Here is a 12,412-nt window from a genome sequence, read left to right on the forward strand (position 1 = left end):
GTGGAAAATATCGTCCAGACTGAAACTTCCACTTGGCGGTAATTATAGTGCTTTTTAATGTGTGTAATCTTTTAAACAGCTCTGTGTGGCGTGGTCTAATCCCACTTTGTGACCCCCCCCTGTAGTGCAGCGTTGGTTCATATAAACCCTGAGAAACTGTGCAGGAGCAAAGAAGACAGAACAGGTCAGAAAATAACAAGCACTGTTTCATCCACACAAGGTAAATAAAGCTCAAGAAGTGTAAATATGTGCTAAATTCTACATTTATTTGAGATTTTTCCCCTCAGAATGGCTGTAAAATCTCTGGCTCTGTGGCTGCTGATCGTGGGGACGCTGGCGCCTCAGCTCTGCTGTCAACACTGGTCGTACGGACTGAGCCCAGGAGGGAAGAGGGAAGTGGACGGCCTGTCAGAGACACTGGGCAATGTCAGTATATTTAGCTCCCTCTTGGCTCTGCACACATTTTATTTTCTTTCTTTTTTTTTTGTAGACTTCTCTTGTGCTGTTCTCCTCTCGGGCAGGTCGATGTGGCGTTTCCTCACATGGACTCACCCTGCGGCGTTTCAGGCTGTGCAGAGGAGCCACCTTTTGGCCGCGTTTACAGGATGAAGGGCTTTCTTGTAAGTTTGTTTTCAGTAAGTTTGATCACCGATACATCACTGTCACAGACTTGAACGGGCTGTTGTCTTCCAGGGCAGAGGAAATGGACACAGGACGTATAAGAAATGATGAGCACGGGATTCTGCGATAAATAAATCATTATATCTGCATGACAAAGGTGTTTGTGTTGTTTTCTTCTAAAGTTACTCCATGTTCTTTATCTCTCCTTTATCCATATTTCCTCCCTTCATCCTTTTGTTTCACATGCTTTCTTTTATTCATCCACAATCTCCTTTACTCATCTCCCTCCTTTGAACTCTTTTCTTCACATTGATGAAGAACCTCAGTTGTTCAGGGCTCGGCCACTAGAGGGCACTAAAAACCACTGAGATCTTATGTATGTATGGGTGCCTGCTGGTTCTTCTATCTTGACTGTTTGATTTATTGAGGAAAACCGCAGACTGAGATGTTATCTCCACTTCATCTGCAGGTTCCTTTTCGGTGTTCCTTTAGTTCCCGCTCCCGCTTTTTTATCTCTTTAACACTTTTTATAAACCTGGATCAAACGCTGGCAATTTATTCTTAATTTACTGTACTCGGCCGTGTTTGTTCACCATGATGACGACAATATATTGTATTGTAATAGCTCACTGTTTGCTTGGCTTGTCTCACACACACACACACACCCTGAATTATATAAGATTATTAAAGGATGGATAAACAAAATGAAAGGTGTCGGAGCAGGAGAAACACCCGTGTTTGCAGATCCAATATGAAATACAACGCTGTGTAATATCCTGCTGACCAGTGTGTGTGTGTACACCGTCCATTAATGAATGGAAAGTGTGTTTCATTTTTAAATAATTCATTCAGAGACTTAAGAAAGGGAAGCGTGACTTTATGATTACACATTAGAGCTAACAACATACAATAAGTACGCAATTAATCATTAGGTAATGATTACCTAATCAGTCAATAATCATTCATTAATGATTAACCAATCATCAACTATCCTTTATGGCGTCTTAACGACGCTCTCCACATGTTCCCCCGTCCACAGGGAGTTCTGTTCCCGCTCAGACGAGCGTTCATGCTGGAGTGGCCTTTTGGGAGATGCAGAAAATAGGGGTTGATATTTAGAAAATGGCACGGAGAAATGAAATGTCACGGGTGCGATCGTTGGGTTTATTCAGCGACCCAGATGGGAGGGGTTTCCCTTTTCACACGGTCCTCGGTTTGTTTACGCAGCCATGTTGGCAGGAAAAACCATCACAGTTAGCTACACGCTCTAAGTCCACCAAGATCGAGCAATGCAGGTCGCAGAACTTGACAGACGTGATAGAACAATGCCCCCGGGTGTGGAAACAGCCGGATTAGACATTATCTCAGACCTGAAGTTCATCTTCAACTTTCTCCCTCCTCCTACTCCTACAGAGAACAGGTGCACGTCACAATAAAAGCACACAAAGCTAAGATGAAGTGACCACTGCACAAGCTGAATCCTTTGCCTGTGGGTTGCCTTCTGCGGCAGTGAGCCAATTTATGACAGTGAGCCAACTTAGTATGGCCCGTTTCCACTATGGTGCCGGATCGCCTCGGCACGGCACGGCACGGCACGGCCATGGGCGGAGTGTGTTTTATGAGCCAACTTATGGTCCTCTTCCACTATGGTGCCAGATCACCTCGGCACGACACGACACGGGACGGCACGGAACGGCACGGCACGGCACGGCCATGGGCGTAGTGTGTTTTATGAGCCAACTTATGGTCCTCTTCCACTATGGTGCCAGATCACCTCGGCACGACACGACACGGGAGGGCACGGAACGGCACGGCACGGCCATGGGCGTAGTGTGTTTTATGAGCCAACTTATGGTCCTCTTCCACTATGGTGCCAGATCACCTCGGCACGACACGGGACGGCACGGAGCGGAACGGCACGGCACGGCACGGCACGGCCATGGGCGGAGTGTGTTTTATGAGCCAACTTATGGTCCTCTTCCACTATGGTGCCAGATCACCTCGGCACGACACGGGACGGCACGACATGGGACGGCACGACACGGGACGGTACGACATGGCACGGCACGGCATTGCACGGTTCAGTTTGCATCTCCACTACAAAAATAGTACCTACTCAACGTGGGCGGAGTGTATTTAGTGGTGTCACTAAATACATCAGATTCCTGTGTTAAATTTTGAGATTTTAGACATTTCCCTGGTAATTGTTGGAAATTAACCCACGTTTTTAGGATTGTTCAGTATTTTTAACTGATCTACAGTTTGGCTTGATTCTTGTGTCGGACGTCTCTTCCTGTGACGGCACTCTGACCAATCAGTGTCTGGCGACATCACGCATAGTATCGCCTCAGCGCACTTGGAACCTCAGCAGAGCAGGTACTAAAAAAAGTACTTGGTACTAGGTACTATGCTAGTGGAAATGCAACTTAACAGGTGCCGTGCCGTGCCGTGCCGTGCCGAGGCGAGTAGAGCCAGTGGAAACACGCCATTAGTGATCTGGTAAAATGCTCTATGACCTGGTGTTTACGCTAAATGGCGTTGTTCTGGTGCTGAATGTTGCACGACAGGATTGTGTTTCTCAGGCTGCTCCCTCTGGACTGAACTGAAGCAATGACGCAAGCAAAGCCCCCCCAAAGGATCACACAACGAGATGCAGAGCCCCAAGTCCTGTCTCACTCAGAGGGCCTGGAATTAAGAAGGGATTGAGGCTGTTGCGATACAGAAATGTATTTGTATTGTTATAGTATTTCCTCAGCAACAGCTACAGCGTTTGTCCCCATAGCTGCTCCACATCTTCTCCACCTGGCGCAGATTAAGCCACGGATGCTCAAACGGATGCATTTATTTGTGCCTTTGTTTCCTTTTCCTGGCAAACGCTGAGAGAAACTATGCAAACACGCTCACAAACTTCAACACGGCAACAGAACAATATAAACAAAAGGCACGAGAGACATGAGCAGTCTGGTGAATGTCTTCTTGCAACTATTCCTGCCGGCACATGGGCGCTGAGGAAGCCGTGGATGATTCAGATGATGCAGGTGGACGTCATGAGTCCATGAAGTGGCAGAATGAGAAGATTATGGGATGGATTTGTTGTCAAACGGGTTGCGAGGGAGCAAGGAGAGGGTGATTGGAACCACTATGGAGATGAACATTGTGTTGACCTTCATGGAACCCCTTGTTTTTTCATCTGAGGATGTCAGAGCACGACCGATGTTCGTCTCACTGTGACATGACATGTTTTACTTGGAATAGTCCATCTCGTATTCACGCCCCGGTTTGATCTATCCGTGTTCACCTCTGAGCGGGGAAATGACTCCAGGAATTTCACGGCTGGAAAAGCCGTCCGACGCGTTCTCAATCACCGCACAGCATGTTGTCATTTTCTGTCTGCAAAAATGAAAAGTTTTCACACATTTCCGGGGTTTGGGCCATCGCTCAAATTGAAATATAGCTCGTGTGGAAAAAATTGTACCATGAAGAGAAATTGACCCTCCTTCATCAGACTGTGACCTTTTTTTAAATTAGGACATGAGGAGGACAGTGATTCTTTTAAATCCACAGCTTTGCTGCATGGAGTTTTTGATTTTTTTGGATTAAGGGGACGTGTTTGCTGGTCTAATTGAGGTTTTGTGCACACTTGACAGGAGATTTATAGAAGGAGCGACTCGTGTTTGCGCAGCTATGATGAGGCTGTGGTGCAGACCCGTCGAGCACGGCCTGTGAGAACAGTTAATGACATAATCTGCGTTGATGACATGCCATCAACGCGAGAGCGCAGATTATGAAGCATCACTGTAATGGCGCCGCCATCTGAAATCCCACAGTCGTGTTGATAATGACCCGTCTTTCAGAGACAATCGTTTTCTTGACTGTTTCCGAGCCATAAAAGAAGACATTTTCAGAGACACAGTGTCATTACCCCGACACTGTGTACACGGTATCTGCAGGTTTAAGACTTTTTAAGACCTTTTTAATGCCTCCTTGAATGAAATTTAAGACTGAAAACACTATAAATATAGGCGATAGTTGGGGGATCCCGCTGTATTACAAGCCAAGCATAGCATGTGAGTCATTCAATGAGACTCGTCGAGTTGCTTATTTTTAGGAGCGTGGTTCAAAGTCTCGTCAAAACATTAAAACAAAAAAAGACGCCGCATATTAGTTTGCTTCTACGGAAGAGGATGAGGGCCACAGAGGGAAAAAATATTTGAGTTCTGACTTTAAACTCAGAATTCTGAGTTAAATCTCAATATTTATTTTTTAAATAAATATAGTCAGAATTCTGAGTTTAAAGTCAGAATTCTGAGAATAAAGTCAGAATTCTGAGAATAAAGTCAGAATTCTGAGAATAAAGTCAGAATTCTGAATTTTTTAAATAAATAAAGTCAGAATTCTGAGTTTAAAGTCAGAATTCTGAGAATAAAGTCAGAATTCTGAGAATAAAGTCAGAGTTCTGAGTTTTTTAAATAAATAGTCAGAATTCTGAGTTTTTTAAATAAATAAAGTCAGAATTCTGAGTTTAAAGTCAGAATTCTGAGAATAAAGTCAGAATTCTGAGTTTTTTTAAATAAATAAAGTCAGAATGCTGAGTTTAAAGTCAGAATTCTGAGAATAAAGTCAGAATTCTGAGTTTTAAGTCAGAATATTGAGTTTTAAGTCAGAATTCTGAGTTAAATCTCAGAATTCTGAGTTTAAAGTGATTGTAAGATTTGAATTGTGGTTAGGTTAAGGTTAGGCTTAGGCAGTGACTGGTTGTGGTTTAATCAGGGGTCTGCAACCCATGGCTCTACAGCCGCATGTGGCTCTTCAGCCCTTCTGCAGTGGCTCCTTGAATAAAAAAGGTTTGAATATGAATTTTATTTTTTTTGCAAAGGTTGCAGAGCCATGCAGAGGCGCTGCTTGCCAACAGGCAAGACAGGCAAATGCTTGGGGCCCCAGGCCAGAAAATGGCCCCTGAGTGCTGACCAGCAAGAAAGCAAGACAATTTATGTTTTTATTGCTTTACAGAATTCTATTTTTAAATTGCACATTGTAAATGTTTATATTCTTATTTTGGGAAGATACTAATGTGCACTTTTCAAATCAAATTTTTTTTTACATTTCACATTTTTTGTGAGTGTCAGATTATTTATCATATATGGGGGAACACTGGTTGGAGGGGCCTCCTGTGAATTTTTGCCTAGGGCCCCGAGGGACTCTAGAATCGCCTCTGGAGCTGTGGTTTGGGCTGGAAGTCTGTGCCGTGTCCTAACAAGAATAGCTGCACAAACGTGTGTGTGTGTGTGTGTGTGTTCTTGTATTTATATCATTGTGAGGTCTAAAAAACGTACAAACTTATCTTTATGAGGACATTTTGACCTTGTGGGGACATCACTCACAACTTTAAAGGGCTTTTTCAGGGTTGAGACCTGGTTTTAGGATTAGGGTTAGAATTGGGTTTAGGTCAGGGTAAGGTTAAAGGTTAAGTTTAGGCACTTGCATCTATTAGTGTCCTCACTGAGGATGTTATACGAGAAAGTGTGCATGTGATGAAATAATTGGCAACAGTGAATACAGAACAGATTAACCAAGATGTTTTGCCCGCGGCAGGAATCAGGAGGATCTATTGTTCCTAACCGACGACTCCTTAACAATGACAAACGCCGAGCGAGCAGGACATCAGCTGCTCGTGGCTGCCGCTGCTAACGAGCATTAATGTCATTATGATGTTCTGTTTCATCTGAGGTACTTACAGCCACAGCCAGATTTCAGATTTATGCAAATAAACACGCAGGGCTATAAATACAGCGACGCCCCTCGAGTTGCTTTGTGCTTTTTCTGTTCAGATCTGCAGGTAATCAATTCTCTCTTTTGGGTCTGTGGCTGCAGATCCTGTCCACGCTGCAGCCTTGATGCTGATAATTTACAGCGGGGATTGGACCCCCGAAGGTAACGCACGGCTCTCATGTTGTGTCTGCTGTTCAAGAGTTCAAGAAAAGGACACTAAAAACAGGACGGAGTGTAACAAATGATGCTCATCACTCACACACATTAGAGGCAATTGCCCACAGAAGCGAGCAAAGTGGGAAACGGGGATGTTTGTGAAATGAAAAGGGAGCAGGGACTCCAGAAAAACCTGGACCAGCTGCACTGCAGGTCTCAGTGAGTCTGAAATATGTGTGACATCAAATAGTTTTTTAGCTCCATTTCTAAAGATTGGGACTGAAAGACGTGCAATTTGGAGAATTTCTTGTCAAATTCAACATTTAATTGGTCTTTGATGCATCATTATTTTCTTTGTCGTTCACCGCTGAGTCCATTTCCGGCAAATTGTTTTCAAGTGGTTCCGTCGTACCTCCAACTAAACCCACACACGCTGTGTTCCCAGAGTGAAGGACAGTCTCCCCTGCGGTATTTCAGCGCTTTATATGAGCCCTGACTGAAGTGATCCTTGACACCGTCACTGAAACACGGTCCCATAATCCCCCCCCCGCGGGGGCCTTGAATAACCCTAAGAACAAGAACAAATGCCACGCCTGCCTCGGGGTCGTCGCGGATGACAAACAACACCCAGCAGTGGCACACGTCGCTTGTGACGCAGGCGCTCACCCTGATGCTCTTCTGTTTAAACGTGAGTTACCAGTCGATCCTAAACACTCGCCAGCAGTTGTATTGTTTGGAGCAGTGGTGTCAAACTGGCGGCCCGTGGGCCATATGCGGCCCACCGATCCATTACATGTGGCCCGCCACTTAATATCATGTCTTTAACCACAATTTAATACTAAATATTTTTGCTTTTTTAAGACTTTTGGTTGTTATTATCACAGTATTATATGTGTTGCCTTTATCATGACATTTCATTAGTAATTACATACATATAAAATTAGTAATTACATACATATAAAATTAGTAATTACATATAAATTAGTAATTACATACATATAAATTAGTAATTACATACATATAAATTAGTAATTACATACATATAAAATTAGTAATTACATACATATAAATTAGTAATTACATACATATCAAATTGGTAATTACATACATATAAATTAGTAATTACATATAAATTAGTAATTACATACATATAAATTAGTAATTACATACATATAAAATTAGTAATTACATACATATAAATTAGTAATTACATACATATCAAATTGGTAATTACATACATATAAATTAGTAATTACATATAAATTAGTAATTACATACATATAAATTAGTAATTACATACATATAAATTAGTAATTACATACATATAAAATTAGTAATTACATACATATAAAATTAGTAATTACATATAAATTAGTAATTACATACATATAAATTAGTAATTACATACATATAAAATTAGTAATTACATACATATAAATGAGTAATTACATACATATAAAATGAGTAATTACATACATATAAATTAGTAATTACATACATATAAAATTAGTAATTACATACATATAAATTAGTAATTACATACATATAAAATTAGTAATTACATAAATATAAAAGCCTGTTGAAATATTATGAGGAATATCTAAGTTTTAGCTCATATTGCCCACCCACTACTGAACAGTTGTGTCTTCCCACTTGTTTTTCCCCTCTTGACCAGATTGGACGCTCATTGGGGAGAGGGACAGAGCTGAGGGACAGGGACAGAGCTGAGGGACAGGGACAGGTTGACGATGGCTTGTGAAAATGCTGCTAACTGGTGGCTATGGTTGGGCACAGGCCTCTGAGACCCGGGCCATCTGGGCCAGCCGCTGTGTGTGGGTTGATCTGCTGGCGAATGCCAAACCCAATGACTGTCCTGTTTTTTCTCATGAAAACACAATCATAATAATTCAGAATATTATCATTTGGAGTGTTTTTTGGCCATTTTGCCAAATGATTTAAACACAGCAATTTGTTTCTCCTTAAATTCAAACGTCTGTGTCTGTGCACACTCGGTGGACGCGGCCATTAACAGCTCTCTCTCTGCAAAGATGATCTTGTGTTATTGTTGCTAGTAAACACTAGAGAAGGAATGTAACCAAGTTTGGGGTACTGAATCGGGTTTTCAAAGGTCAAAGTCAGTGACTATAATAATCATAATAACGATAATGATGATGTATTTTATTCACGGAGCGCCTTTCAAGACACTTTAGGAGACCCCACAGAGCAAAGTAATGAAGCAATAACAATAAAACAAAGATTAAAAACGGAATATAAAGTAAACAAACAATAATTGGTATTAAAAGTATGATTTTGAAGGTGGGAAAGGAGTCGTTTGTGCGGCAGCGAGTTCCAGAGTAAAGGAGCTGCACGACTGAAGGCTCTTGACCTCAGAGAGGATGAACGGGTACAGGAGGAGGAGGAGGAGGAGGAGTGAGAAGCACGGATGATCTGACAAGATCTGAGAGCACAGGAACCTATAGAGGAGGTCAGAGATATTTAAAGAACACATGTTGTTCTTGTGACTGTGATTTGAAATTTCTCCATATTTGGACTCAGAGGGAAAGTGACCGAGGACAAAGGTCGAGGTTTCTGTGATCGCTCACATGTTTGGCCATAATTCAAAAAGTGGTCATATTATATATATATATATCACGTCAAATTAAGGCTGCAGTGTTCTATAAATACAGATTTACTGTATCTATCTCAGAGCTGAGTGCCCGGCCTCTAGAGGGCACTAGAAACCAACATTAAAACTGCATCCTTTTTTACAAAATAATCCCCAAAATCCAAACTTTGCAGTTTTCTGCATCTCCTGAGATTTTTTTTTTTTTATCTACACATGTATTTCCATAAAACCTGGCATCAAATACTGCTAATTCGTTGTTATAACCAATGTATTGTCCGTTCGCCATGACGACACGAAGTCTGAGGCCAATTTATTGTATTGCGATAAGTCACTTTTTTGCTTGCCTCGTTTCACGCCCGCTACACAATCTCCTCTGAATTATGAAAGACATTATTAAAGCGTGGATAAACAAGGGGAGAACGCAGTGACGAAGTGTTCATCGGGAAGATTTGACAGTGATGCAACAGTCAGCAATATCCCGCTGACCAGTGACTGTCGTTTTCTCTGCCTGTTATTCAGCTTTACTCGTTGATGACGAGACTACAGACACTTTCATTGAACGTACGTGTGACACCACACGTGGGTCAAGTGTTGTCTTTTATCGACATTGGTTTGATAATGGGCAAATATGAGATGTTATAAAGTAGGACACATTAAGTCAAGATCAATAATGTCTCTCTTTATTCACCTGCCCTCCATTTTTAAAAATCATAACTGGAGCTTTCAGTTGCAGACGGAATTAGCCAAGTTCACAACACACACAAAACCTCTTTCACGAAATCCACTTTTTGTCATTTCATTTATTGAACCATGTGTATATTACTTCCTTGTCTGTACAGGTATACTTTTGATGTTCACACGTTACATAACATTTATTTTATATGTACAGAGTAAAAAATGACTGCTTTTTCCACTGTTGTTGTTTTTTTATTAGTATAGTATATAGGCTGTGCAGCAGTAAATGTTCCTGTGACAGTCTACTTTCTGTGTCAGTGTGTAATACGGAGCCTTTAATAGTGTGGTGCTCTGTGTCACTTTGAAGGAAACCCAGTGAAACACTCACACAAGCTGTAACCAGGCAACTAAAGCAGAGGCTGCTCTACCTCCTTTTCTTCTGATTAAAGAACATGAGAGGTCAGACACAAAGGCCATGTCCCAAATCTATCTATCTATCTATCTATCTATCTATCTATCTATCTATCTATCTGCTCATATACTATTACTTAAACTAGCAAGCTAACATAATTAAATAAACAAACAAATATCTATCTGTCTATCTATCTATCTATCAGCTAGCATGCTATAATTTTAGTTAGCAAGCTAACATAATTAAATAAACAAATGTAAACAAAAAGCTATCTATCTATCTATCTATCTATCTATCTATCTATCTATCTATCTATCTATCTATCTATCTATCTATCTATCTGCTAGCAGGCTATCACTTAAGCTAGTAAGCTAACATTAAATAAACAAACATAAACAAATATCTATCTATCAGCTAGCATGCTATAATTTTAGTTAGCAAGCTAACATAATTAAATAAACAAATGTAAACAAAAAGCTATCTATCTATCTATCTATCTATCTATCTATCTATCTATCTATCTATCTATCTACCTACCTACCTATCTATCTATCTATCTATCTATCTATCTATCTGCTAGCAGGCTATCACTTAAGCTAGCAAGCTAACATTAAATAAACAAACATAAACAAATATCTAGCTATCAGCTAGCATGCTATAATTTTAGTTAGCAAGCTAACATAATTAAATAAACAAATGTAAACAAAAAGCTATCTATCTATCTATCTATTTATCTATCTATCTATCTATCTGCTAGCAGGCTATCACTTAAGCTAGCAAGCTAACATAATTAAATAAACAAACATAAACAAATATCTATCTATCTATCTATCTATCTATCTGTGCAAACACAATATGTATATGCAAATATGTCAATTATTATTACATTATGGAGATTTTAATCTGGAGGATTACGTGTGTTTGTGTGTGTACGTGTGGATTGTGTGTGTGTGTGTGAGTGTCACACATGTCTGGGACATAAATGGCTGTTGTGTTATTATTCTGTTGTGTTATCCAAACTAATAAAGATGTAAAACTGGGATAAAACAACAGGAAAATGAGCACATCCCTGATGCATCTGATGACTCAGGAAGTGCCTGATGCAAGGTGGAACAATCAGGGCAATACAAGAAGTGACAGATAAGACAACAAGGACGTTATCAACTGAGCTCATCAATGTTTTTCCCCCTGCATTATTGGTGTGTGTGTGTGTGTGTGTGCGTCCCACAGATGTCAGTATCCATGCTACACTGAGCTTTTCATGTCCCAAAACAAAAGCTTTCCTGTCACAAAGGAAATGAAAGAATGAGCTCAACGTATGGTTGTGAAATACAGCCAAAGTCATGTTGAAGCAAGCCACGCGGTACGGCAATGGCATTGTTGCGTCACAGCAAGAAGGTAACCAGGTTCTCCAGGTTCTCCAGGTTCTCCGGTTTCCTTCCACAATCCAAATTGTCCAAATCTAAATTGACTGCAGATGTGAATAAGTGAATGGATTGTTGTCCGTCTATGTATATTGGCCCCGGGGACAATTCATCTTATACTTGACGCTGTAAACCTCACGTGGAGGATAAAGCTGTGCACACTGAGAGAGAGTGAGTGAGTCCCCCGGGGGGGGCCGTTTTTCTTATCACCGTTTCTTTGGCTCATTGTGGATTCTGCAGACCGACATATTGTGTGATCCTCTTCCAGCGTCGTTACCTTTAAAATCCCCTCACACAAAAGGTGGGACTTCCTCCACAAAGCAAAACTACGAGCTTTTATTGCTCACTTTTGCACATTTCCCGGCCGTGTTGAAAGTTGTTCAACGGGAAAAAGTGCAGCCTTGTACTTTTCCCGGTGATTGTAATCAAGATCTCAGCCGGCACTCGACATCAAAAACACTTAGCGTCATAAAAACCAGGACAAACATTCTTTGACTATCAAGCCTGCAATCAGTGACACAGAGACGTGTCATTCCGGCGACACTGACACATCCATTGACATAAATATTGACTTCTTAGAGATAAGCTCCAGAGAAGGTGACATAGTTTCTGTCTGTACTGACTGAAAGTGCACCCACTGCTCTGCAAATATTGAGGATAATTAAAAAAAAATAATGTGCCAATGCGACCGGGAATACCTTATTATAGACTCGCGCTTACACAACACAC

General features: G+C 41.0%; 1 protein-coding gene across 1 annotated transcript; it reads left to right on the forward strand.

Moving 5' to 3' along the window:
* Window positions 1–207: 207 nt before the first annotated feature.
* Window positions 208–674, forward strand: LOC131463800 (progonadoliberin-1-like). Its single transcript, XM_058635841.1, has 2 exons — window positions 208–426; window positions 522–674. The coding sequence occupies exons 1-2, from the start codon at window positions 289–291 to the stop codon at window positions 672–674; spliced, it is 291 nt and encodes a 96-aa protein (XP_058491824.1). The 5' UTR covers window positions 208–288.
* Window positions 675–12,412: the final 11,738 nt, after the last annotated feature.

The sequence above is a fragment of the Solea solea genome, chromosome 8 (assembly GCF_958295425.1).
Source record: "Solea solea chromosome 8, fSolSol10.1, whole genome shotgun sequence".
Lineage (NCBI taxonomy): Eukaryota > Metazoa > Chordata > Actinopteri > Pleuronectiformes > Soleidae > Solea > Solea solea.

Bases quoted from the DNA above. Each gene is read 5' to 3' on its own strand.
- LOC131463800 (XM_058635841.1), top strand. From the start codon at position 289: ATGGCTGTAAAATCTCTGGCTCTGTGGCTGCTGATCGTGGGGACGCTG. The intron at 427-521 runs GTCAGTATATTT...CCTCTCGGGCAG, and splicing joins TGTCAGAGACACTGGGCAAT to GTCGATGTGGCGTTTCCTCA.